The 27,539-nt window shown below is 38.9% G+C and overlaps 1 protein-coding gene across 1 annotated transcript; it reads right to left on the bottom strand.

Annotated features, from left to right (window-relative positions):
* Nucleotides 1-2,496: 2,496 nt before the first annotated feature.
* On the bottom strand, nucleotides 2,497-27,263 carry LOC146364842 (uncharacterized). Its single transcript, XM_084917197.1, has 11 exons — nucleotides 26,936-27,263; nucleotides 23,259-23,320; nucleotides 20,458-20,682; nucleotides 19,669-19,791; nucleotides 14,015-14,071; nucleotides 13,568-13,669; nucleotides 10,432-10,446; nucleotides 8,458-8,550; nucleotides 7,134-7,206; nucleotides 6,792-6,887; nucleotides 2,497-4,535 (listed from the first exon to the last, which is right to left on the bottom strand). Exons 1-11 carry the CDS (start codon nucleotides 27,066-27,068, stop codon nucleotides 4,363-4,365), a joined length of 1,152 nt encoding a protein of 383 aa, XP_084773323.1. The 5' UTR covers nucleotides 27,069-27,263; the 3' UTR covers nucleotides 2,497-4,362.
* Between the last annotated feature and the right edge of the window lie 276 nt (nucleotides 27,264-27,539).

Raw genomic sequence — 27,539 nt, 5'->3', positions numbered from 1 at the left:
GACAGTGCAAGTGGTCTAATGATCAGGTCAAGACAATAGGTGTAGGTGTGACCTCAATTACAGGCCATCCCATACCCTCAAGCTGACAAAGGGACTAAACATGCAATTAGAATAGCTCATATGTAGGTGTGAAGAAGACAACAAAAGCCTAAATAAAAGCTTTAGCAGCTTTAACACCTTTTGCTTGTTAGTTTATTTTTGCTGCACTCGATACGGAAAAAGGAGAAAGTTTACAGAGATTTGTAGAACCAGAAGATGGCAGTTTTGTTTCAAGTTTACTGTGTAAGATATTGAAAGGTATCTGTATAAAAGAGGCAAAATGAAACGACAAAGTTTGCGATTTCTTTTGTATAATTTCACACACGAAAAAAATCCCAGCAAATCCAAGGGTGGAATAAAAAAAATCTCAGACGGTCAATTGGCAACAATTATTTAATGCTTTCCAGGCAGAACTCCTTAATGGGATTTTCCTGGGGCACCAACACAAATGGGGAGATGTAAGTAAAATGTGAATGTTATCAAGCTCTCCCACCTCTTTGCTATCTGACCCCCTCTTCCCAGACCCCCTTCCATTCTTTGTCCTTTGTCATTGCTCTTATCAGGACCACTCTATCATTCTTTCAAAATAGTAGTGGCGCTGAAACCGCTTGCAAATGTAAGTATGTCTTTGTTTAGGGCCGGGCAGTGGCCCGCCTCCCAGCTCCCTCCTGGGTGTTGTCTGATTGACGGCTCTCCACTGGGTGAGTGACAGGCGGCGTTGGTTAGACAGTGACGGCCAGTGTGACAGCTGGCGCTGCTGCTGGTATCTCCATGCATCGGGCCCCGGTAGGTGGGTGCTGGACCCCCAGGATCCCTCAGCTAGAGGCCTGGCCCAGTTTGCCGTGAGCTCAGTCAGATCAGTTCCCCGGTGTGCTTGTTGTTGCAGATCAGCTTGTTAGCTGGCTGCAGACTTTTTCTTCACCACAGCTAAAAATTTCTTCCACACATGTGCAACAGAAAAAAAACAGGACGGTGACATCAAAGTTAGATGAAGGGTGAGAGGATGAGAAATTTACAAACATGTATATTGTTAAAAACAGCCCCTATTTTGCATTTTTATAAGCAGAATGAACAACTGATAAATGGATTCTGACACAATGTAACGGTTAACAAAAAGAGCATTTATTTAGCGGCTTTACTGTATTATGTTAAAATACTTGAGTAAGCACTTTTCTCTGGGTGTGTATCTTAAAGTAGTTTATATACTGATTATGAATGCTAAATACTGGGATTTAAAGTACAATCTTGTCTTTTTACCTTTGTAATTACTAACATTTGTTATCTCAAATCATCCTCCAGTTTCCCTGTAGATATGTAGAGTTAAACAATAAGGATGACATCTCAAAGTTATATTATAGGCAGCATCAGTGCAACAGTGGCCAAGATGGACTGCATGCACACAATGTGTTCTCCTTTATTTACTGCGTAACAAAAGTTTCAACAGTATTGTTACCTCAGAGCTATGCAGAAATTCTCTCCAGTTGAGCAAACTGAAGTTCACACATCTATTATTTTCTTTCTATGGTCAAACAGAGAGCAGCTAATGAGGTTATTGGGCATCTGTGACGTGACATCTACATTTTGGCCTATTTGTGAAACAATGGTAACAAGGAAGCCAAAGACATTGGGCTCTGTGTTTTTCAACTCAAAATAACAAAGCCAAGCAGCCGCTGGTGGGAGGCTGCGCTCTCATGGAAATGAGCAACCGAACCAACAATGTAGCGCCTAATCTCTTCAGAGAGAGGAATCAGTTACACAGCAGTATGCACCCCTCAATGCTTTTCATTAGAGTCAGCGTGCTATTGAAACAGTCGCTCCACCCCCTGACTCACACACATACATGCGCACAAACACAACCCTCGTGTGTAGCCACAGGCCTTACTCATACATGCACCAGATACAAGGTAGCCCCCCGACAACAGGAGGGTTGAAATAAGTGGGGCAGAGGGAGGTATGGGGGTGCGAGGCCTCAAAGCATCGGATTAAAGTTAATGTGCCCTCCCTGGGTTATAATCTCTTCAGAGGGGGACTTTGTTTGAGGGGCTTGAGGGCAGTAAGATAAGTATCTATTACAGAAACTCCCTCTTATCCCCCCCGCAACATCCCCGCTTCAAAAATGAAGCACAAAAACACTTGCCTCTGTTCCCCTCTGTGTTGTCTGATATCCAAGAACCAAAAGCAAGTGCTGCCCTTTTCAGCTAATCAGGTATTAAGGTCTAAAGCCGTATGGCGAGTTAGCAGGGCCCATATTTACTCCATCTGTAGCCCACCAAGTCATGTAGTTGAAGTAAGATCAAAGGCAGCTTAAAGAAAAACCGGGGTTATTGTATAGAAAGAGAAAACAAAGCAATATTACAAGCCAGGGAAGCCGCGGTGTGAACGGCCAAGTCGATTTCAATGTCGCAAATAAGTAGACGCTCAACAATGTTGATGGAAGAAAATTCAAAGACACGCACCTTCATATAAAAGGCAGTTTAATTACAAAATATCTTCATTATATAAATAATGTGCAAAAATGTAACTGAGGCTAGAATTAGATTAAAAATAACTGTAACAAATGACACAAAATGAGAATCTTTGCCAACAACATACAAGTAATGAATATGTCACTTTTAAAGCATTAAAAGCAGCTGGCAACATCTTTAGAACACAATGTAACAACGCATTTTAAAAAAAAGTTACCAGGCATTTTGATAAACAGCTGGTGAGCAAATCAAGTACAATCAGCAAACACCACTTTTTGTTTCCCTAACAATCCTTCATCGAGTAACAGAGTGACCTCATCTGTGCTCAGAGTTATTTTACCACCAAACTAAGAAAAACTGCCTCACGTCAGATACACAGTTATTCTAACCTGAGAGTAACCAGCAGGGGCACAGCAGAGATATAGGTTGGCAAAAATGCTAATACTGCTTTGCACTAAATCTCAAGATCTAAAAAGAAAAAAATAATAGTTTTGTATGTTTAGCCCAGTTACTACAAATTAGAAGCACAGCTGCCAAATATTATGCAAACAGGCAAATGCTTATTCATTTACTCAAGAAACTAATCTTCAGTCCTGTCTGAAAAGTCATTTGTAAGAAACCTGCTTTAGACAGCTTAGACACAACAAATATTTATCCTTGTTTTGGTTGGATTATCTCATTACTGGGTGAATTTTCCAGCTGCTCATTTATAAAGTCGTGTTATAGACTCTGTATTTGAGTGTGAACTGGTGGAGGAAGAGGAGCGCGAGAAAAAGAGGGAAGGTTTAGTATTTTATTTTTGTTGAAAGGAGGGCAATGAGCAAAGTTTTTTAAAGAAGCAGAGTGAAATGAAATGGTTAAATGCTAAATTTAGTGTTTTTGTGAATTATTTTTGCAGTGAGGCACTGTTCTGTACATTCCCTTAAGAGTGTTAAGTTTTAAATAATACTTTTACCACATAATTAATGTTAGCTGCTGTCAAGGACTGAAGGAAATCAGTTTAACTGCAATGTTCAGCTTGAGTTATGGTGCATTTAATGGACCGAAACATACAAAAGCTATTAAATGATCCTTTTAAGGGGCGAGTCTGGTAACTTTTATTTGTATATATGGAAATGAGAAGTATTATCGCTTAACTTAAAGCCAGACTTTTTTTTTCTGTGCCAGAATGCTCAGCCGTTGCTTAAAAACCTACCAACTACAGATCAGTGTGGTGTATTATTTATCGTTAAAACTGTAGTTTATTTTAATCCCTAAATTCTTACTAAGCCAGCCAATGTACGACTAAAAATACTCTCCAATAATACAAAGTCTTGATTCGGTGGTCACTCTTAAAAATGTGCATTCTTGAGCAATTTTTTAAAAGTTAGAGATCTGAAAGCCACTGAAAGGCTGAACAAGTATAGAGAAGGAGACTAAGACGTTATCATTTTTGGTCTTTTCATTGAATCTGTAATCAATAAAACAAGAAAAATAGAGAAAATCACTAGCTTGACCATCATGGCCTCAGCTTAAGGAAAACTTGTAAGGCGTGTGCCACTTTAAGTAACACTGAAGAACATTGATCAACAAAATTAAAAATTCTAAAAAATATTTAAACAAGCTGTGAGGAAAAATATGGATTATATGCATGAACAAGTATATCTGGTTTCTTTAATTTTGTTTAGGTGGCAAACATTTGATTGGATCTGTAAGCACAGGTGTGAATCCAATGTGTGTGTCTGTGTACATATAATAAATATACACATTAATACTTGGTACATGTGTGTAAATATGAATGCCTGAAAGGGCAAAGTGAGTGACAGAGTGAGTGTGGGAACAGCGTCAGAACAGGGTTGACCCTGGAGTTTGTTTTCCCTCAGCGGGAGAATTTTCTGGGTCTAAAAGCAGGAAGTGCGAGCTGATGTGACGCTGTCCTCTCCTCCTCTATCGGAGCCAGCTCCTCTGCTGACCCCCACTTCTTCTTGGAGTGAAACAACGATGCCAACTTCCTGTTCTTGTTCCGCTCCCTGGCCTGAGTTACTTGAAACTCTGAAAGCATAAGAAACAAAATTCATTAATGAGTGAAAGAACCACAGTGTTCTATACAGTGTCCGATGTTACACTAATAGTAGCTGATACATAGTAACAATGCAGGTGAAACTTTGCAGTGAAACCAAGGTTTGATGATTTCTGAGTCAATCAAATCCTTTTTTATTGCCATTAATGGGCACAAACTGTAGAGAGGTGTTTCAGGACGGGACGTGGCATAAAAAAAAAACGTCAACATTTGGGAAAACAGTCCTCTCCTCTGTCTTGTGGAGTTTAGATAAGGAAATAAACACCAATGTGGTGTAGCTTAGCTTATCATAAACACAGAACACTGCTGTTCCCTCCTACACCAGATAGTTATGCAAAACTACAGTAACTGTCCACTTCACAGTTGGTGTGCAGACAGAGTGACATTCCTCTGTTCAAAACCAGAAGCGGATAAAATAAATCTGCATATTTCTATGGATGTCTTCCAACAGCCTTTTCAAATTTGGTTTTGGGTCCAAGTTTAAGTTCCGCTGTCCAGAAATTCCTTATTTAATCCTTCATCCTTCAGTGCACATTGCTTGCAGGGGGGTTAGACGGTTAGGTACGTTTTTGAGTCCAAAACATCACAGATTTACTAACCAATAAAACCTGATCACTTCCTCTGTATTGAATACTGTCTTCAGTGTAGCTGCACTACAAGCCTGGATGAGGAGCAAGTGTTGTTTTTCCTTTTGGCAAAAGGAAAATGACTCAGGATGGGGTTACTGAATGTCACAGAGGAGTGACAGGGGATTCATAGTTTCTATTAGTGTCAGTGTCCATAAATATGCGGTTACATCAATTGTTATTTAAAAGAAATGAAACCTGTTGTGTTACTACAGTTAGTAGAATCAATGCGAATATAGTAGAATATATAAATGTTATTAAAGAAAAGTGATATGCAAGTATTTAGATAGGCAGGCTTACATAATTTCTACATGTTTTCCAAAATGTTGAGCTATTCCTAAAAAAATTATTTTTACTTATTTATTTATTTCAACTTAAATTGTGGTTAGAGCTGCTTAAATCAAACACACTGTCCCAGTGACTTGTGATAAACCAAGGATTCCTTTTCAAAACCATATGTTGTCCTAGTAATAGTTTCTTATTCATTTTGGGCCTGTCCATACATACATGTGTATTTTGGACATCATTTTCTTTTTGTCCTGTTGTCAAGTTATAACCGTGTTTTAATGTCACTGAAAACTGAGCTTTTAAACAACTGCTTATGTGTGGACGAGGAGTTAAGTGTCAAATGTGTGAACTAATTTGTTTTACTTCATGCGCCCAGTGTGTATTGCTGTAAGAAAAGAACATGGACGTCAGCATATACGGCTGTATTTTCAGATTTTCCTTTGTACTTCCATGTGCCATGTTTGTTTGTCTAATAACTATCCCTCCTAGGCTGCTGATTGGCCAACACTTCTATACTTTTAGAGTTATATGACCACCTTGCTTTTTGTGTTTTCTTCTGGATGTAGATATTTTTTTGAAACACTCCTATTGTGAACAGGAAAGTTTCTTTAAAAGGATATTTTAAAGAATTCATCCCCCACCTTGATTTTTAACATGCATCCTGCAGCGGCAAACTCTTGCTATGCAGGGTGTCTCTGAAGAAATTATGATCACTGTTTGTAATGGTAAAGCTGCTGTGATGGGCTGATACAGACACACACTGCTGTGTGAAACGATCAACCCCAACCTGACTGGCATTCCCTGTTTGCAGATGTGGATATTAGAGGGCTGACACACTGCAGTTGTTGCTCTGCACAAAGCAGAAAACATCTGTCATCTAAGCAGACTACATATCTCAGGCAAGTCTGATATGTGGGAATGTAATGCAGCTGAATATCTATTTATTATTATTGATTCTATTTTGTGCAGCTGATGTTGTTGATTTTATATTAAAATGTTGAAGTTAGCTGACACAGTTGGCAAAATAGCACCGAGTGGACGGGGGATTTAATTCTCATGCGTTACACTGTTTGTATTGTTCCGTTTTACTTGATCACCAGCGTCTGAAAAGAAAAACATAAGACTGAGAATAACGCACATATTCCCCTATATCTTTTTCACCCCATGCATATTTGTGTGGATGAGCCTGAAGTGTATTAATCCTATTTTCAAAGGAGCTAATTCCAAATAAAGAATTTAAACAAAATACAAAACCACGGCAGGGAAGGTCATCAAATAGTTTTAGCAGCAAAACTAGAAGAATCATTCACTCACGTAGCTCACAGTCTTCATCTGGACCTTCTGCTTCTTTGATGTTAAGATAATGGCAGGCAAGATGACCACTGTAGTCCCGCAAGTTTTCTTTAGCCCCTGGTAAGACAAAAAATAAATGACTGAAAGCAGAGACTAAGCAGCAGATAAGCCTAAGCAGATACTTCACTGACATCTTACACCAAAAGCTTTAAGGAATGACACATAATCTAAAGGTAAACAAATCTACCTACATGAGGTAACCAGCTGTTACTCTTTAAATTACTTGCAAGATTCTTTTTCAGTGGCGAAAATTTACAAAGCATTTTTTGTGGCACCAGTAGGTTAAACAAAACCACTTTTTACCGTATGTCCCTACGAGCAGGTCAAGAATGTGCCGATGTCCATGTAACGCTGCGATGTGTAAAGGTGTGTATCCCTGCAGAGCAAAAATAAGTGTAAAACAAAATGAAAACATGCAAGTACATGTGTATTCTGAAGGTAATTTCTTGGTGAGGCCGCTTGGTATGCAAACACGCCAAAAACAGTCACTCAACCGACACATAAAAAGAGTTTCGAATTTACATTTTGACTTTGTGTGGAGTTGAGGGGAATAATTTTGGCAAAGTGCTGGAAGGTTTAAGTACCTACCCCCTAGAGTTTCCCAGGCCCAAGGACAGCCAATGAAAACAGCATGGAAAAGAATATACAAATTAGCAAAGGTTATGGAAACACCAGATAATGATAAAAACATAATTGCATGTAATTCGCTGAAAATTGCATAGCTGTAGAGTTGTGCATGCTGGCACATTGACGCACTGTTTTGGGAAACAATTAAAATGACATGACATGATTTATTAACGGAGTAGACCCGCAGCAGCCCCGCAACACGTGCTCCTGTAATACATTTGTACAGCTGGATCTTCACAGAGATCTTTTAGGAGCATTACATCACAGCAGAAGAGGCCAGCAGCGAGGCGGTTGTTCTTTCAAGACAAATAATTTACTGTACATTACCCATCCATGCCCGGGAAAAGCCTGGTTACTCACGTGCTGCAAGAAAGAAGAACGCCATGAAGAAAACAATGACTGTGATTTTACACTAAAGCATAACTGAAATAAAATTTACAAGGGCACTGCTGTGGTTTCAGTTCACCCACGATGGAGACACTGCTTATAAAAACAGCTGTAATTTATTCTTTGTCTCTGGTGGTAAGCCTAGAGCCTGAACTATGAAGCATTCAGGCTAAACTAGCCAAACAGCCATTCATTAAAGTGCAATTTATAGTTCTCTGGGCAATATTGTTGCTTGCATTTATACTTGTTTGCTAAGGATCTGCATTAGTCTGCCATAATACGTCTTCTACCTTTTACATTATCATCAAAGAAGTATGTATATACTAATATAGTACTTAAATGTTTTGGGCCGATGAATCAAATGACAGGGTTTCATGCTTTTCTATGCATACGAGTGCTCCAACTGTGACTTGGATAATGTTAAATATAAATAGGACTTCTACATTAGTGGATGTCCAGTATAAGACATGGATACTGGGAAGTGAATGTTAGAATATGTAGGGATTCTTTTTATTTGGATACATTTTTTAGAACTTAAATACATAATGTGAAGCATGAAATAGTTAAGAATGCCCTTTTAAAGTTATTGTCTAAAGTTAAGGGAAAAAAATGCACTCACTGATTTAATGTTGACATCGCCACCGGCATTAACCACGAGTGTGGCCATTTCCTCATTGCCATGTTTGGCAGCCCAGTGCAGAGCTGTCTGTTTGGAATAGGGAAACATTTGTTAGTCCTAAAAATATGATCAGATAATATTCAGCATTATTACAAGTGGTCCACAGTGAGCTGGGCTTCTTATTGGCTATCTGAGTTCAGAGGGCCAGCTGTGCACGGGGGAGGGCTGTGGAGAGATGGTAAGATGGAGGGATGGTTTCCTGCCATCTAACGAAGCCTAATTACAAAACAACACAGCCCTGTGCCCACAGTTGGGGGGCCCAGCCGCCTGTCACCAGGGGGAAGATTGATGATGTTAGTGTGACCCGCAGAGGGGAGACCCACCCAGACATCACCGCACTACTGTCAGCACACGTCAAGGAGGAAAACAAGAGCTCCCATGATAGAAGTCTGAGAGATACACGGAGAGGTCCTCATGCAAAAATATGTTCATAGGTGTGAAAATAATACGCATGTGTACACGCAGCACATACAAACCATATCCACCTGTCTGACTAGAACTGTGATCTCCTCTGTTTTTCCTACACTTTAAGCTGCATAATTATGGGCTATCAACAGGTGAAAGCAGTGTAGGTGCAGATGTCAGCTAAGTAACCACATCCATCCCTTCAGCAGTTTGACCCTTAACAGAGCAAATCAAACAGTAACCATTTCAGAATTACATGTTAACTGCGGACAGATGAAAACCCTGTAACCTCTTTACTTCGGTTAACTGAACAGCTTCACAGGGGATCAAATAAAATGAAAAAAAAACCTCTCTTATCGTGATGATTTTATGAGTTTAACTGGTCAAACGATCTCACTACTACTATTCACTGCTACAACATAACATAAAAAATGCTGATGTTATTTGATAAAAACACGTGGCTGCGAAAAATCAGCAGATGATTTTTTTAAAGACTTTCTTCTCTTTCTCTCAAATTAGAAGCACACTGCATTATATAAATTACCATTACAACTACCAGTACACTTCCGTTACAAAGCTAAATATCTCTGTTTTATTTAAAAGAAATACTTGACAGTCTTTGAATGCCTCAGATCTTTAAAAAACTTGCAGCTGTTTAAAAATGTGTATAATATATATGTGTGTAATATGTATAAAAATTCTATCTTTTGGACAAATTAAGTGGATATATTAGCATTTTGTCCTTTTTTCTGTCATACACCATTAGTAATAAATCCTCATATTATGTTCATTTTCACAGTGAATATTTCAAAAATGTCATGTCAGTCAAATTTGTCAGCATTAATATATGCATATTGTGTAACTTGTGTAATTTCCACCAATCTGTATGGGAAACAGAATCTTCTGTACCCATGAGACTAGTAAAAACGGTCTTATTAATGCTGTCAACACCTTATTTTTTTTTAATGTAGTAGATGTTTAGAAATGTTGGGACCAGATAAGGTTTTTCAGAGGATCGGATGGTCAACCTGTGACTTAAATATCAAGAGAAACTGACACTACCAGTGCTTAAAATTTTGTCCAGAACTCCTAATGCTCATAGCAAAACAAGTTGGTTCAACAGCTGGCAACAGAAAAATCTATCTTATCCACTGAAGGCAAAGAGGAAGCCATATGTAGCTCCATCTCTCTGCGTCGCTCGTCTGCGAGACAGATTGTGATAGATGCTGTCTGGCTGGAGTATCTCCATCTCTTTTGTCTGTCCCCTGTCACAGCTTAAGACAGATTGGCCAAGGGGCTCTTTGACAGGCGGCTCAGCGGGTTTCTCAGTGGGCAGGAGTGATGGACGAGGCTGAACAGGATGCTGCGTCTTTCCCTCCTGCACCTCTCGTTTCTGTTCCTGCACACTGAGGTAACCCCCCACCTGTCTGCTCACTCAGGGACGGCTCTGTCCCCACCACGTGCTCTCCAGTGAGGGAAGTGGTGGCTAAAGAGGACATCGACAGGGGACACAAAGGCCTTGTGTGCCTGACACTTCCCTGGATGTGGAGGAAGATAGAGAGGAGTGATGGGCTAATGATGTACTTACAAACTGTGTGGCAGGGGAAGTCCATCACGGCAGGAACAGAGGCCCACGTAATGAGGAGAACAGGAAGAGAGAAAGGCCATTAGACTCTGGAGTGAGAAGTGTTGCATTCAGGTGAGATGACCTGTGTTAAGCCTTCACTTTTAGGTCACTGTTTGAAGAGCATATCTATAAATCCACCTTATCCTCACAAACATTTTGTCAGAACAGGAAACACTTAAGTCCTCCCAACACTGAAGGGTAATCCCTTCAGTGCTGCTCAAACGTGTGATTTGCAGCTTGCTATGTGGTACACTCGGCTAAACCTCTGTTAAGTAAAATCAAGCCAGCAAAAGATCAAATATAATAATTCCCAGTGTTAAAGACGCCAGCAGTCGTGTGACTTTTTGATTGTCGGTATCACTGTGCATTATCTCTGGAAATGCTTCTACCACTGCAGAGCAGGGAAAGGCTGAAGGCTAAAGAGGAACATCAAAGAGGCCTGAGGGGGAATTAGCACCTTCCCAGGGACACAACCAGCATTGTTCTACAATTAATCCCAGCCTCCTCTATTACTTTCAGATTATCTTTAAGTGGGTGAACTCTTTGTGGGGCATTAAGACTCTCCTTAATCCCCCCCTCCCTCCCCATCTCCCTAAACTTCAATGGCGGCCGTGCTATCTTGTCCGGGTAGAGATGGCAAAGGCTTAAGGCTACTCTTAGAAGGTGGTCTGCCATGGCCACAGGACGGTGTGAGAACTGTGACACAGGGGAGGGACAACAAACAGGAGCTCAAAATCTCTTAAGCGCACAGGGAGACAAATAAAAGGATTTGGGTTGTCAGGGGGGCACAGGAGCTAAAAAGCTATCTTTCATAATCCTTTTGATAGTGGACCTTTGAAATGCGTGATCTGGATGTTTTAACACAGAGTTCTCAGAATACTATTAAGGGGAAAAAATTGCAGCAGGATGAGCTTGTAAACGTTACAAAAGCGAAAGACAAATCTGAGTACAAGTCATTGCAGATGCATTGGAAATGAACTTCTAATTTCTACAGGATGCAGATGGAAGTATGATGTGTGAAACTTACACCCTGGAAAAGGTGGGCACGGTCACAGCCAGGGGCCATCGTGTGTCAAAAAGAGAACGTGAGAAGCAACAGGTCAGAAATAGTCATTGAACGATAAACAACAATGAACACAAAGTAGATATAATACTGCAACATGCTACGTATAGGGTATCAAATACTCACTGAAGTGAAATCCTGGTTTCACCGCCCCACCAAAAATAGAACAAGAACACAAGTATTAGTGAAAACAAATATTAATTATTATTCCAGCCATTTGAAACGGTTAGATATATTTTTTTTTGTTTACTCATCTTTTTTTCAGTCATCATTTATTTATGTCTTTAATACAAGAATAACCATTGAATTCTGACAGGGACAGAAACACAAGCAAGGAAGCAATCAGATTTTATCCTTACTCAAGTACTTCCTGGAATTACAGAACCAGCAGAGTTTTAAAGCCCCCTTTGCTCACTGCTGTAATTTTCCAGCAGGTGTGGACTGTGAGGATTAAAAAGACGAGACCAAGAATAGTTTTTTAAAAACCCCTGATGCTGTTGTCTGTATTAATGCTGTGTGACTAATTGTTTCAGTAAATATAATAAATAAATAAATAAATAGACTGTGTAAAGAAGACATTCTAATGTATGAGGGTTATGTATTTATTCTCTAAGTACCAAAGGGGAGACAAATTTCCTCTAAAGCTCTTGCACTGTGATGACCAACCGTTAGTTGGAACATGAATCAGGAGGTCAGGGTGTGGATTGTGATGAGAGTCAGGAGACTCTTTAAGTACCACTAAAGTCTGTCAGGTGACGCTGCTATAAAGTAATACCTGCAAGGTGAAAACTCCTGAAAACTACAATTTTAATGTAACACTTCAGTCGCACAGGGCTCGAGACCATTTGGTAAACCCCTGGCAATGTCCGATCACGAGGGAAAAATGTGTATTCCACCCGACTGGTTGGTGAGTAGTTGCTGGCTGAGCATATCACCAAAAACCTTCTTGTGTTTTCTTTGGTCACTATCAGACTGCTTCTCTGCATAAGCCCAACAACTACCAACTGAATTGTCCCTTCAGAGTAGAAATTCTGCCCTGCTGCACTTTTTCAAAAGCACAACTTTGCAGCACTGTATACCTCTTTGCAACTGATTTTACCTAGCAACAGCCAGCAACCTCAGCAAAACTGTAATGAAATATAAATTTTTCCAGATCAACGGGTGTTCACTGACCCACCGCTAAGCCTAATATTTATTTTAATTATAGTTTAATAATGAGTAATCAGTGTTATCTGCTTCAGTAAGAACAAATCATTTAAGTTTATTACATCTCTTGTACCCTTTTTGACAAATGTCGACACTAAATAAATATGTAAAAGATTACATAATACAGAATTTCTACCATAATCTGTCACGTTTTTAGGGTGTGATGGGATGCATCATACCTTCGTGGCGCACTTGGTTTGTATCGATGGTTAGCTGTGTGGCATGTGGCTTAGGTAACATCTACAATTACCACCATATTCCAAGATTTCCATGTAAAACTGATCTTTTTTCCATGTTGCATTGTGAGAAGATACATTTTATTACTTCACCTGTCGTAATTTAGCAGGTTAATTAACATTCATATCTTTGTTTATACTTTTGATTGTAAGAAGTATTATTAATTTATCAGAGACCTTTTTTTCATGGGTTTCTTCATGGAATACCTTCTTAAGTAGTTGACAGTCTAGCGAGGCCTCATTAAAATTTACCTTGTGCCCACTTTGTTATATTATATCTGTCCTTCACCAGCGTTACCCAATTCCAAAACAGTTTTCAATAATAGTTTTACCATTTTTTCCTTTTCTAAATAAGTCTGGAAAAGGAGTTATGTGTTAAAGTGAAACTTTCTGATTGTTTTGCTGCTTGTGTTTTTTGCCCCATCAAATCCAGTGATAATAGTAAAATGTCCAATTTGTACTAAACTGGATTTATCCTTTAAGCACTGAGGCAGAGGGCAGCACTACCTTCTTGTTTGCCAGTGCGCGATCCTGTCTGAGCAGCTGAGAGAGGTCAGGGACTCGAGCACCGGCAGCAGAATAGATCCACTCCTTCTCTAAAGGATCCAGCTAGGACACACACACACAAACACACACATCCTGTTATGGGCTCTTTTGATAGTGCTGAGGCCACAACCCTCTAATCCATTTCCTACATGCTACTGAGTCACAGCCAGCTGACACATTGTGGGAGACGCCCATGATGACGCTGGTTTCAACAGTTTGGATTTTAACGTCTGCTGTTTGTTTAGTGAAACCACAGGGAGAGTGAATGTGTATTTACAAGACCAAATCCATGATTGACACATGTTAATGAGACAAAAAGGAAACTTCAGCGGCTCTACTCCTGAAATGGTTCACTTATATCTCTTCATCAATAATAAAGCAATAGAAAAAAGAGCTAGAAGCACTTACAGCGACAGAAGCAGAGCCCATACTGCCTGTACCCTCCTCGTCTTGCTCCGACTCAGACTGAAACACAAAGTCAGAAGAGTGTTACTCAGAGGTGACAAAAAGCTGAGCTCTGATAAAAGTTAACTACTGTTTCAGTCATAACACTCCCACAACATGATTTGAGATCACAGGACACACACTTTTTCACACACTGGTCACACTGCTGTGATGTTTTCCAGCCGGCGAGATGTGACCAAAGGGTGTGAGACAGATAGATAGGTAATGAGACAGCGAGACAGAGGTGACGCATTCACACATAAGGGGTAATGAATAACAATCCAATTAACAATTAACCCAAAAAACAACTCGCCTGCAGTCAGACCATATGTTTTTGTCACCATTTTAGTGTAAAGAAATCAAGAAGAAAACTTCTTAAATAATGAAAGCGGTGTATAAAAGTGTCATAGTGGTTGATTTATGTGTGAGAGAATTGCAAATTGTTCTCAGCTCACACAGAGACATCATGTTAGAACACTCGGCCCTTTCATGTCTGTGGCACAAAATGCACATGTCACTCTGCCGAACACGAAAAGTGGAGGGATGATATTTATCCAGCCTACTCCACTCTGGCACACATGCGTTTTTAGCTATTTTTGCTGGTGACCAGTAATAACAGACAGAGAAAACAAAATACCATTGTTGGGTATGTATTCAAGGGAAAGACAGAAGAGGATGAAATAATCTCAATTTCAGCAAAGACCATTTCAGCACTGTTTTAAGGCATATAAGCATTACTTTCACTGTCAAAATGATGTTTTTGTTTGAATTTTCATCTCGCCTTTAAAATTATTCTCAAGTGGTCCAGGTGGCATCTCTAAAAGTGACCATTTGTCCAAAATCTAAATATTTATTGAAGTGCCACAGTTAAACAGGCCACTGAGTCAACAGACACTGAGGATGTACTTAAAGACAGAAATGCTTTGAGCTAAAACTTCCCATTATTACATAGTTACAGTGGTATGTTTAGCAGGTAATTGTTAGTTCTCCATCTTAGCATATCAGTATTCTTCAAAGAATTCCTGAAGTTATTGTTACATAAATATCTTCACATAGTTGAGTAAAGATATTTCACTTAAAACAAATGTGCCTCCACAAATGTTAACCTCATCATGGGAGTAAGAGGAAAAAGCCAACTGATTACCAAAATTAGCTGGAGTGTGAAAGCAAAGCTGCTAATTTACCAGCCAGTCTGCATTCTTACCCTCACCTATTGCCACAAGCTGAGGGTAGTGACCCAAATAATATGCAAGCAGAAAAAATGAGTTTCCTTCGAAGAGTGTCCGGGCTTTCGCTTAAAAACAGGGTGAGGAACCAATCATGGCAAAGCCACTACACCAGCCAGATGAATGGATGGATGGATGAACGGGCTTGCAAGGCGTTTAAAGCTCATCAACTTTTATAATCTCACTGTAAACCCAAACGTTGAAAGTATTTAAATAAACTAAGTAATGTAAACATATTTTTTTAGAAACAGTTCGAGTACCTCAAAAAAGCTTAATTCATCTAACACTTTCTTTTATTTGAGTTAATTCAACTTATTATTTTGAATCAACTTCAACTATTTTGGATATTAGATACCTGCTACTTAAAAAAATATAATTTAATTTTACTAATTTATTTAAATTATATGGCAGACATCTTACTCCTGGGGTTAATTTGATCCCAAACATACATGTTTAGTCGGTATATCAGCTGGGTTGATTTAGATTGATTTAGAATGTCCTTTTATCGGTTGCTCACAGGTTGTTGCACTAACATTATACACAAAGTTTAACAATATTTATCTTTTTTTGCTTTTATTTCTTTCTTTAAATATTTCATAGAAATTTATAATATGTAAAAAAAAACAATTTGACTTAAAAATAATGAATTTATTGAGGCATTTATCTGCAAGCTTTAAAAACAGTCAACAGACCTTTTTACTTAGATTTTTATTTTCTAAAATAGACTTCACTAGTGAGGTCATTTCCTGTCAAATATAGGGGTCCATCCACTTGTCTGCAGTTGTTTGATTGGAAGACTCATTGAAAAGCAAGGAACACTGGCTGTAAGTGGCTCTGTATTAGTCATTGTTGACCTTTAACAGCATTGTTTGTATCACAGTAAGTACTTGAATTTTCTTTAGATTTCTCTCTTTTCTAAAGCATTTTAGTGAAATGTCAGCAAATCTATTCTTTGCAGTGGCAGCTAGCTAACAGCTAATAAGCTAACCTAGCCACTTCACTAAGTTAGCTGACTGAGTTTGCTACGGCAGCTGAGACAAACTGCTATTGTATACAGACATTATGACAAAGTCTTTCAAATTTAAGGGGATGAAGTTCATAAAGATTTCAGAACTGATAAAAAAGGGCAGGAGTATTTGTTAGGTAAGTGACGTGAGCTGTTTAAAAAAAAAAAAAAAAAAAAAGACAAATTAACCTTTAGCGATATGACCATGTGGAAATGGCTGAGCTTTTTGAGAGGAAGATGTTGCTGCACCTCAGCCTTTTGAAAGTGAGAATTATTGTTTTTTTCTTTTTCAACAATGTCTAATATTTCTACAAACCAAATATGCTAGCCGCGCCACTAAATGTGTTCTCACTGTAGCAAACATGCTGTCAGGTAAGATTTGGGGTATCTCTTGGATACTCCAAGATACCTCCATACAGGTATCTCTTACACTAGTATGGAGGAACTTGAACAAATAGCACTGTATGGAGAAGAGCCACAACTATCACTTCTTCATAGTTCAATTAATTTTAAACTGACTAAGTAGTTCTGCTGTATTGCACTTTTTCCCCCCAATGCATGTGTACTCAGAGGTCCAACCTTCAAAGGAGTTCAAACAGAGTTTTGGTAAACCTAAAAAGTGACTCTGTTGTACTTCCTTTTAAGTTTTGTCAACTTATTCACATGGGAGACATAAATGAAAACTTCTAGTTCCCAAAAGGTTGATTCTGTTTATCTGGACGTAGCGTTTTCGGTGTGAGAAACATTTCGTCACTCATCAAAATGACTTCTTTAGTCTCAGCTGACAGCAGGTTTCCCCAATCTTATAAACAGCACATTGCACAAAAACTAAAACTTGACTGAAACTAGCACCTAGCACCATTGAAAGAAACAATGGGCTGTGAGTCAGTTCCTTCATCATTAATATGCAAATTCTCATGACCATTGATCAACAACTACTGATCAAGGCCCATTGATCAAAGCAAATTGATCACTGATTAAGTTCTACTTACTAAATATTTCTGAATTTAATTATTATGACTTTTTAAAAACTTTTGTCAGAATATGCATATCAAATGTAGTCAAAATATTGTTGTTCTGATAATGTTCTGATAAGCTTCAACTTTTAAGTTCATAAGCTTAAAAAGACTTACAACTATACAAGTTCTAATTTGTTCAGGTTTACAGTGCTGAACATAAGAATTGAGAATGATTTCAAGACTACATTCATGTCTACATCTAAAAATTTATATTTCTTTTTAGAAATTATATTTTATTAATTTCTATCCAAACGTTCGTGCCAATTGTTCTGATAGATGTAAGCTGTTTCACATTCAATTTTGACTATTTCTGGAGAATCAACATTTTCCACAGCTGTTCTTTCTCACATGAACCACACAGCAGGGAATGTCTTCATACACATTTGCACTACTAAAAAATACTCCTTTAAGTTTAGATGAGGGAGGTGCATTGACACATTATTACCAGCAACTTGACATCTCACAGATTTTTTACCGGAGATCTGATGGGTTAAAGAGAAGCTAATATCAAATGTGACTGCTTCAACATTTGCATACCTCAGTCAGGTGGCATCTAGAAAAGCTCAGGGCTGCAGTGCAATTTGTGAATATGAGTTTACAGGTATGTCAGTCTGGATCATTGTCGTACAATGACCATGCCATTCATAGTGTGACTAACATTTTCGGCACTCTCTGAAGAATAAACTAATAGAAAGTACCATTTCTAAATAACTTTATCAATTTATTTTTATTTAACTCTCCAACGCACATGCCAGCACTGATAAATCAGCTTTTTCAGTTGTGCTCTAATTGTAATCCGTTGTGACCAACATGAGTTTAGCAGATCTGCCCTACGGAGAACCACATGACACACTAAAACCTCTTGATGTGGAGCCACTCCTGCCTTAGCGCTTCTCGAGTAGCGGGCCAAATTTCGACAGGTCTGAGAAGATTATAAGGTAGCACAGACATTTGGGTAATGTCTGTGGGAAGAAAATCAGATTGGACATCAGTGGGTTCAACTTTACACCCAGCAACTTTGTGGCGCAACACCATGTTGTTAATTTTTTTAGTGGATAAGACAACAAAGCGATGATGGTTTCCTCCCAAATACTTCTGGGAACTGTGATAATCTAAATATCTTTTTCTTTCCTAATCCAAGAACCAAATATCACAGTTGGCAGATGGTCTCTGTAACATGAAACAACTGTCAACACTTTAATAGGTGTACTTATATCAAAGGTTGTAGTGGCTACCACCATAAATAAACACCATAAGGCTCATTCTATTTGTCTAGACGGAGCGTCCAGCATCAACTTTCTAGGATTTCCTTACCTGGATTACCTGGATGATTGAGCATGCATCAAGACACCTTAAATAAACACACCTAATCTGCTTCAAGTCCCACATTAACACACTCGCACATCAACACATTTCATCTACGTGTTGTGCAGGTGATCAAGGAAAGTCCCTGGGATGAATCCCCATGTCTTTAATGGACGCATGAATATTATCTTTCTAATGAGCTGCAACATGTTGCTGCTTACCATGATAAGAGGGCTTAGTTTAAATGCAGATTCTCCCCCGACTGGTTCTCCTCCCTCTCACATTTAACATGTGGTTACAAATCTAGTTACTTTACTTGGCACCACCTGGTGGGTGAAAGGAGTCAGTGTTCCCCATTTCCCCTGTAGTCTTTCCCTTCCTCTGACAAAGTACAGTGAAAGAAGCTAAATGTTGAGAATGAACCTGCAGTGAATGTCTTTCTGAAAGGCCTGCAGCTTTTATCAAAAGGATGTTACATTTATTTTAAGATCTTCAGATACAAAGGGTTTCCAATTAACCAGATACCTAAAACTGTCTATAACAACTAATGCACAGACATAAGCCTCCCCAGCAGTATTAGTGCGAGTCTAAACTCTTTTTCACAGAATTAAAGACTCTGGTTTCTACCTGGATTAAAATTCTTGTTATAAAATTCAAATGATCACAAAATAATCTTTTCATTTTCTATTTTGAATTCTTCACTGCCAGCAATTCTCTTACAGTCTGGATTCCTGCATGTGTTGTTTACATAGCACAGGTTCAATATTAACCATAAACGGGAAACTTTTTGATATTACAACTGAAGCGATCTTACAAGGTGTTTTTTTAAAAGAAATGCAGACTTGTAAACATGCCCAGCTTTTTAAAATGAGTTTCTGGCATTTATTTTTATTTTCTTTTTACACTGCATCTCAGTTTTCCTGGAAACGTGACCATCCAGCACACACGTCTCTGCTAGTGAGTGGGTGTGCATTTTGCAGGTGTGTGAAAGGCACCGATGGTACTATTCTGTGCCAGGAAATACCAGAATAAACACTGCCTCCAAGTTAAACAAACTGTCACCTTTGACCCAGAATCTCTGTCCAGCTCATCCTCTGCGTTGCTTTGCTCTGGGGCTTCATGGATCTGGATGGCAGGAGGTGGCCGTGGAGAGTGGTGCACAGGGTCTGCACCTTTTCGCTGGTCCTACAGGAGCACAGATATAGTGTCTGATAAACTTTGTGTGGTCCTAATTTGTGAGCTGAGTGTTTACAGGCCAAACATTCAGCTGTGTCGAGTGTTGGTTAACAGCCAGAATTAGCATTTTGCTTGCTTTTTAGCGTCCTTCACCATCTGGTGTGGGCAGATAATGTTTACTTCAGTACCTGCTCAGACTAATCATGTGTGAAAATACTAAAAGCAGCATAGCATAAATGTAATTTTACTGCATGAACAATATGGTTGGATGATGACTATGAGGTTACGGAGTATAATGTTTGTTGACAGTTGCTTGTATATATTAAACAACGATGCCCTTTATGCAAAGACAGAAGGCCTTGGACATTGCTTATTCTTAGATTTGCCAAAACAAAACAGCTTTTTATTCTCTCACACAGCGGCTCTGTCAGTGAATGCTGACACTTGCTAAGATTAGAGGGGCGAAAAAACCCGAAGCACTCGAACAACAACGCCCTTGTTTAGAAATAAGTGTATCACTAACATAAAGAGTAGCCACAGAGTACTGAGGCGAGAAATAAATTTGGCGATTTACACTTTAGCACCCAGTGTTGTAGCTTAACCACACCCTGTCTGTCCCACAGTTTTTCTGGCTTTCACAATGAGTAAAGAATAGTGAGCTGATTTCAAATTCACCTCTGCTGTGGCGTCAGCTTCTCCACATGACATTGGCACATCTTGTTCCTCCTTCTCATGATGAGTAGATGTCGGGGTGTCTGTCACTTCCCACTGCACTGAGGTTGTTGTTGTTCTCGCCGGACTCAAATGTCTCTGTCGGTCTCCATCTGGCCTAAGATGCTTAGCCTCTCGCTCTTGCACCAAGTTCCTGTATTTCTTCTTGAGGATAAGATATTTCTCACCCTGTAAAAGACAGTGAAACGGTACAACATCCATGTTAAATAAAGCAGGAAAAAGTATTACCACACAGTCAGGTGAATTTTAGAAGCACTTGCTGTAGCTTCTAACTAAGAACCATTAGATACATTAAAGTAATTTGTGCGTTAATCACACTCATCAGTACGTCTTTAATCGTTTTGCTGGACCTCACATCTTTAATGCCCTTTGAACCCAATTATTAAACCTCAAAAGCTGAGTTAGCTTCGTTGAATTACAGCTGAGGTGATCATTCAGCTGCTTGATTAACTGATCTAATCTAATTCCTCAGTGTGAGGATTTGCTGCTGTTCTCTGTCAGTATTGAAAATCGTTGGATTTTGGACTGTTGGGCAGCTAGAAGATAAACACTTAAAGATACTAACCCCAGACACTGTTTACTGCTGAAGCAGATTAATTTACAACAATCCTTAGCTACAGCCTTACTATTTAAATAAATCCTGTTGGAATATTAAAGAATTTTTTTGTAGCATCAACTAAAAAAACTTTGTCCAGGTTACATGAATCGAAGCACTGTAAAGTCTGCAGATTGGATCATATATTATGTAGGTTAGTAAAGTATATGATGCCCAGATTCTGATGGGAAAATCAATAGTACTCTCACATCTATCTACAGCTGGCATCATTAGACGAAAAGTCCATAATAATTTCTTAGCAGGCCATTGTAGTGGGGGTAAAATCACCAGCACAAATTACCATCATGAAATGCATGGCACTTAATTTCAGAAAGCCACTGAGAGCAACAAGTCCATCAACAAATGATGTTGACACAAAATATGCTTGTTCAGTGGCAACTAAAAGTTACTCATATATCGATAGCAATTTCAACAGAAAGCTTAGCAGTGCTAACATAAGGCAGCATTAGCCTTTATCGTGTGTTGGACCCATTGTTTTTAACAGCTGTGCTGTGAGGTAAAGAAGGCCTTCTGAGGGAAACCAGCCAGGCTGATGAAACAGGATTTTAAAATGTCACGATGACAATGCTTCTGAATTAATTAAAAAATATTTGCTGGGTACTTAATTAACATAAAAGGAGCACAAACAGGAAATCATAAACCTAACTTTGCATTTCAACCTACTATTATTATTAATACTTTATCAAGGTACTGCAATTTGAGCTTTACAGTTTCATTCATTCCTTCATTACTTTAAATTCTAAAGATATTATCAAAATATGCACATAATGTTTCTGTCCATCCAAAATATGAAAAAAAATATATATATGCACATTATTTACAATCACGGTGGCCTAGGTGGTCACTTTTTGACCTCTCAAAGCAAAACTCATTTAACAATTAGTGATTGTATACTACAGTGAGAAATGAGGACTGAATTATATAGATTTATAGACATATTATAAATTTTATTAAAATAAATAAACAAACATTTGATTACTGGCTATCGTTAGGACCACTACACATTGTTGTGCACAGTTGTTGGCTTATTCTTTGTTTAAAAAAATATATCAGAAGACGTGTGAGAAATATGGATCAAGAAAAGAAGGGGGCCCACAGAGGCTGTTATGTATAGGACCAGGAGTTATGAGACACATCCCTGTCTCTTAGCATGCTGTGATTCAAGTGATCTGAGAGGATGCAACACGCCAGCACTTCTTCCAATTTTCAGGATTTATAAAGTTTAACTGTTGTGAAGATTTTGGTCAAACCGTTTTTTGGATTGTTGTTTTTTGTTTGTTTTTTTTTTTTCAGAACAGATCCGGTCAGTACTGTACTATAAATATTTGTGTAGTTTAGAACAGACTGGGGGGGCTGCAGGAGGAGGGCTCATCTAGATTAGATCTAGTACAGCTTTAAGTACAAAGTTAAACCCGGGACTAAATTAGTTTCTTTACAAAAAATTACAACCGTGCTCCATCAAAAGGCATGAAACTCCACAGTAAGCCACAGTAACCTTTTACATCTAGTCTGTTTAAATCTGATAAACATAAATGTAAAAACGGCACATTGCTGTTTTACGGGGATTAGCATTTTGTATCTGCATTTGCCAAAAGAAACTGTTAGAGCACCAAAATTTGTTTTTAAACGTCTTCTTTTGCGCATTTACACAGGTTTGATATTTTGTCATTTACTGAACTTTAAAGCTGCTGATAGGTGTTTCTTTTTTAAAGAGTGATCAGCGAGCTAAGATAAGTCTCCAGACCTCCCTCTGTATCTTCACATTTATCACACAGATAAGCGTGCTATTCATTTCAAACTGTTTCTTCAAGAAAGAAACATCAAATCTATAACTCAGATGAGTTTACTCTGTTTATTCTTGCAGGAATTTTTAGTCTACATATGAGAACGCTTCATGGAAATAGTGTCTAGAAACACAAACTGCAGCTGTGTCCCCTGGGGGAAACCAGTGGGTACAAACGGTTCTACAAAACACAAAGATTGAACAGATTGGACAACCCCTTGTTCAGTCACGATGGTTCCGCTGAGCCTTTCACAGCATGGCCTCTGTGTAAGACGTATGACTGGAAAATCAATGAGAGCATAACTTTTCCCAGAAAAGGTAAAAATATTTGAGTAGTTTACTTACATTCTCAGACTTCACCACAGCGATTCGGTCAATGATTAGCTTGAATTCCTCTCGGTATTTGGCTGCAAAAGAAAAAATATTTGAGTTGAAAAACAGGAAACTAAATATAGTTTCTAATGTTTTTTTAAAACATTAAGTGGTACACGAGTGCTTCCAATACTCAAAAAGTCAAATAAGGATGGAAAAAAGGACACAAAACACAGTTGTAGTGTTGTGGATGCTGGATGTAAGACAATAAGAAGAATGTGTTTTGCGTATATAGACCTTAAGATACCCAAAGATGCACAATAGATAATATTTATTAAACAGCACAATAACGGAGCTGAATATATTTCTAGTGTTTATACTAGATGTGTTGTTTGTAAGTCTGCCGGTAAAGCTGTTGGGTTCTGTTACTTTATCTGAAGTAAGAAGACAAATGAGGTTTGGATGAGAACACTACTGGCAGAGCAGATGTTTTACAATCTTCAGTTTAAAGAAAGAGAAAATACGTTCCCCTCCAGCCAAATATGTAAACAGAATTTAACTTATCCCTTAGGCCAAAAACTCGAGTCACTTGAAAACCTACAGTGAATCTTTCCTGTGAGAACCAAACAAAGTGACGAGCTGATCAGATAAAGCTTCCTGCCCTTTGTTTACACCAGTGAGAAGATATCAGGCTTGTGCAGAAAGTGTGATTAAAAGCTAACACTAATCATCAGGCAGCCAGGACGGCATCGCAAACATAAACCTTTCCAGACGTAGGTATTCCATTCACGCCAAGGTGTTTATATGAGTATGCGGCTCGGGACAATTGGAGCGTTTCCTTTTCCTCATGTGGACGGAAAGAACATTTGTAGGGAGACAGTTGCAAAGTTCGCATTCGCAACAACAGGAAATCCAAAGGAAGTGGCCACTTACATCTGCCTAAACAAAAGAATTCCTTGCATGGCACAGCGGGTAATATCGTGTATGTGCTAGTTACTTGTTAGCCAGAGGTCTGCAAAAAACAAGCAACCCACGCACAAACTTTCATGTACCCCCCTCCCCTCAAACACTGCTACACTTTTACCAGCTGCCCCAGATTTGTTGTCTGATTTAAAAAAACACAAAAACGCCCCCATTAGAGGTCTACATCCAGTCATGCATGTGGACTTAATTATGATTAAAACACTATCGCCACAATTACACGAGGAAAAGCTGCAACCGCATGCCACGGCAGACTTTAAATGTGTGGGAAGCACTTTTCTAATTGGACAGCGATGTCAGATGGCAGAGCATCAAAGCAGCTCTCTAAACCTCTGTCAACAACTGCAGTGCTGATGCAGCATCTGGACAGTGCATGCTGGCAACTGCAATACAAGGTCACTCTGGATAATCATTTGAGAAGGTTAAAATATATTTGCATTTCCAGGCAGTCACAAAAGTAAAATCACTGCTGAACAGGGACTAGATACAGCATTACAAGCTCATTGTTTGCCTTCGTGAGACGTGCTCTTACTCGCAGCTGTTAGTTTAGTAGGCACACCTACATAAAAGAGATGTGCTGCACAGCTTTTGAAAAGATAAAATAAAAACAAATAATCTTCCTGTTAGAGAAAAGAGAAAATATATTCATAAACCTTAATGTGCTATTAAGTTGATACACCATGCTGCAGCTTCATGTGGTCTGATATAACCACTAACTTCAAGTGGTTTCAAGTGACACCTTTAACTGTGTTTATGTCACCAAACCAGTTTGATGTGCACGTTTAGTTCGGGTGCTGCCACTCTGACACAGATGCCTGTTATTGTTTAGTTCATAACTCCCTGAGCTGTTAAATCTTTGCTTTATCTGTTTGCACAATACACAAAAACAGTATGAGATGTTGCTTCTGCTTTAAATACCTGCTGTATGTATGTCAGTTAGTCACACCTACATAGAGTTCTGTTTCTTTTGTCTGTGACTTTTGTGTGTAGTCTAAAAAAAATTAAGCCAATCATATTTGCCAAGAGATCTTCCAGAGGCCGCTTTAGCAAGCCATTCTCCAGAGACCCATATGTTAAAATGCCACAATTTACTGCTGAAATAAACATGTTTACAGTCTTGAACAAAAGTGGTATTGTTATTTATACCTAATTTTCCCCTTCATGACCACTGTACGGGGAGTGAAATCTTCTATAACGCAGCCATATGAATCTAACAAATAAGAAATCTGAAAAAAAGAATGAAAATCCATCTTTCCATTTTCTTTTCCTTCTGCTAGAGTTGACTGTCAATTATCGGTCTCTGCCCAGTGCTACCACACAGTCTATGGCAGCATGTTAATCAAGCCATTGTGAGGAACTGCTGGCCAATAAGTTCAAAGCTATGGGTATTTTGGGCGTGTCAACGAACACGAAGCTTAAAACCTGTAAGGTTTTGAAAGTGACTGCTTATGAATGTGCTTCTATGTAAAATTGTTTTTACATAGGTAATTATCAATTGATTTTTCACTACGTAGCTATGCTGAGTGTAGTCAACCCTTTCAAAACTGCTCCAACCACGTCTTCATTCTCTATGGGTCATTGATGTCATTGGTTGAAGGTAACCCATGGCTGATAAAAATAGTTAGTTCATCCAGTCAATAAATATGCCAATTAAATTATGGACCGATTATAATCATAACCCACAGTCTACAAAACATGGATATGGATACAGGGTCTACAAAGGGAAGCCAATGCAGAAGCATATTTTTAATGTCCACTTAAGGACATGGAAAAAATAAGTATAATAAAGGGTTTGAGGCTTCATAACACGATTGCACTACACAGTGGATGACTTCATGCTGGTTATGTCCATCTTTATATATAGGCTATCACCATACTAGACCAAATAAGGCAGTTAAAGCAAACCTTCTGTCTGCCAAAGGCATACGGTATATTTTAATGCTTAAAGGTGTAACTTTTTCAGATAATTTGTAGCCAAAATGTTACCCTTTCTCTCTATAGTCCCGATATCTTCTATGAAAGTAAGGTTCTTTGTCAGAATGTTGTTTTAGCTAAGCATATCTATGAGTACATAGAGTTACACAACTTTACTCCCAAACACTTTTTTTCTGCAGAAACCCAATAACAGAAGAATCGTGGTGTCAGCAGTGACTCAGGACATGATTGCATAAGCATCTGTAGAGTAGGTGGGTGGAGAAGAACAGGAGAAAAAGTCCATCTCTATGGCAAATACACTGATCCTGGGCTCAAATGGTGCATAAAAGCCAAGTAATAACTAGTTATAACCACTGGTCGTTTTCATTTCTGAGGAGGAGCCACGGGGCCTTCTTGTGACACTGCATAGTGACATGTTTTGTTGATGGGGTGGCTCGGGTCCTCTGTTTGAGTTAGAAACGTGCCCGAGGGAGGAAATGACACAATTCCTGCTGAAACTCATTGGAGGGGCTTTTTAATGTAAACCAGATGTCTCCTTTCCAACTGAAAACAATGAAAACGACCCCAAAGCCGTTTGTTAAAGCAGACAAAGGGGATGTTGCGTGTTTAAAACACAAACAAACCAAAAGATAAATGTTAGTCTTACTATGAGGACTGTCATACTAACACGAGGTCAGTTGGTATTTTGCCATCCCGCTCTAATGATGCAGCACGACCTCATCTCATTTCATCTTTTTTTTTCCGCCTAATATTTCCACGGAGTTAAATCCACGATACAACCTCTGGTTACTTACCACGTAACTGCAAGTCACTGTGCCCAATAAAAGGCTTAAATGTCCTCAGTATATCTGCATTTTTGACTCTGCCTGAGTCGCCCCCGGCCGAGTAGAAATAATCCAGCAGCGACTCTTCGCTCACATCACTCATCTCAGCTCAGTGTTTGGAGCGTCTCTTACCGGCCAGGATTGTTTTTTTCTTAAGCGAGTAATCTAGTCTTTTAGGGGTTTTTCACTCTGCCACACCGCTCTCCTCCTGGCTAATTTGTTGTACTACATATCTAAAGTTCACTCCACCCAGGCGAGCTGACCGCTGCTGCGCCTCCTCGCCCCGTTAACCCTTTAAAGACACACGTCTTCATTTTCGTCCTCCGCGTTTTCTGTGCCAGCGGTGAAAAGGAAACATTCAGCTCCCTTTGTTGGAGTGAAATAACTAATACTGGGCTCTAAGATACTTCATGACAAGTCCAATTACTGTGGTGAAAAGCCAGTGTATGGGACTGTAATTAGGCGGATAGACGTTTTAAAAGTTAAAGTATTTAATGCAAAAATAGTCCCTTTCCACTGTTATGATAACTTTAGAGTGCCGTTACTGATGCAGATATGTTTAAGCAGTAACTCC

This window comes from Perissodus microlepis, chromosome 20 (genome assembly GCF_051167445.1).
Source record: "Perissodus microlepis isolate ML-2025 ecotype Zambia chromosome 20, ASM5116744v1, whole genome shotgun sequence".
NCBI classification, from domain to species: Eukaryota; Metazoa; Chordata; class Actinopteri; order Cichliformes; family Cichlidae; genus Perissodus; species Perissodus microlepis.
This window is presented reverse-complemented; position numbering and strand designations above follow the sequence as displayed.

What these genes read in the sequence shown, in the direction of transcription:
- LOC146364842 (XM_084917197.1), bottom strand. Translation starts at nt 27,068, where the DNA reads ATGAGTGATGTGAGCGAAGAGTCGCTGCTGGATTATTTCTACTCGGCC. An exon ending in CCTGCTCGTAGGGACATACG is followed by an intron (nt 6,888 to 7,133) that starts GTAAAAAGTGGT and finishes TTGTCTTACCAG; the next exon opens with GGGCTAAAGAAAACTTGCGG. An exon ending in AGATGAAGACTGTGAGCTAC is followed by an intron (nt 4,536 to 6,791) that starts GTGAGTGAATGA and finishes TTATGCTTTCAG; the next exon opens with AGTTTCAAGTAACTCAGGCC.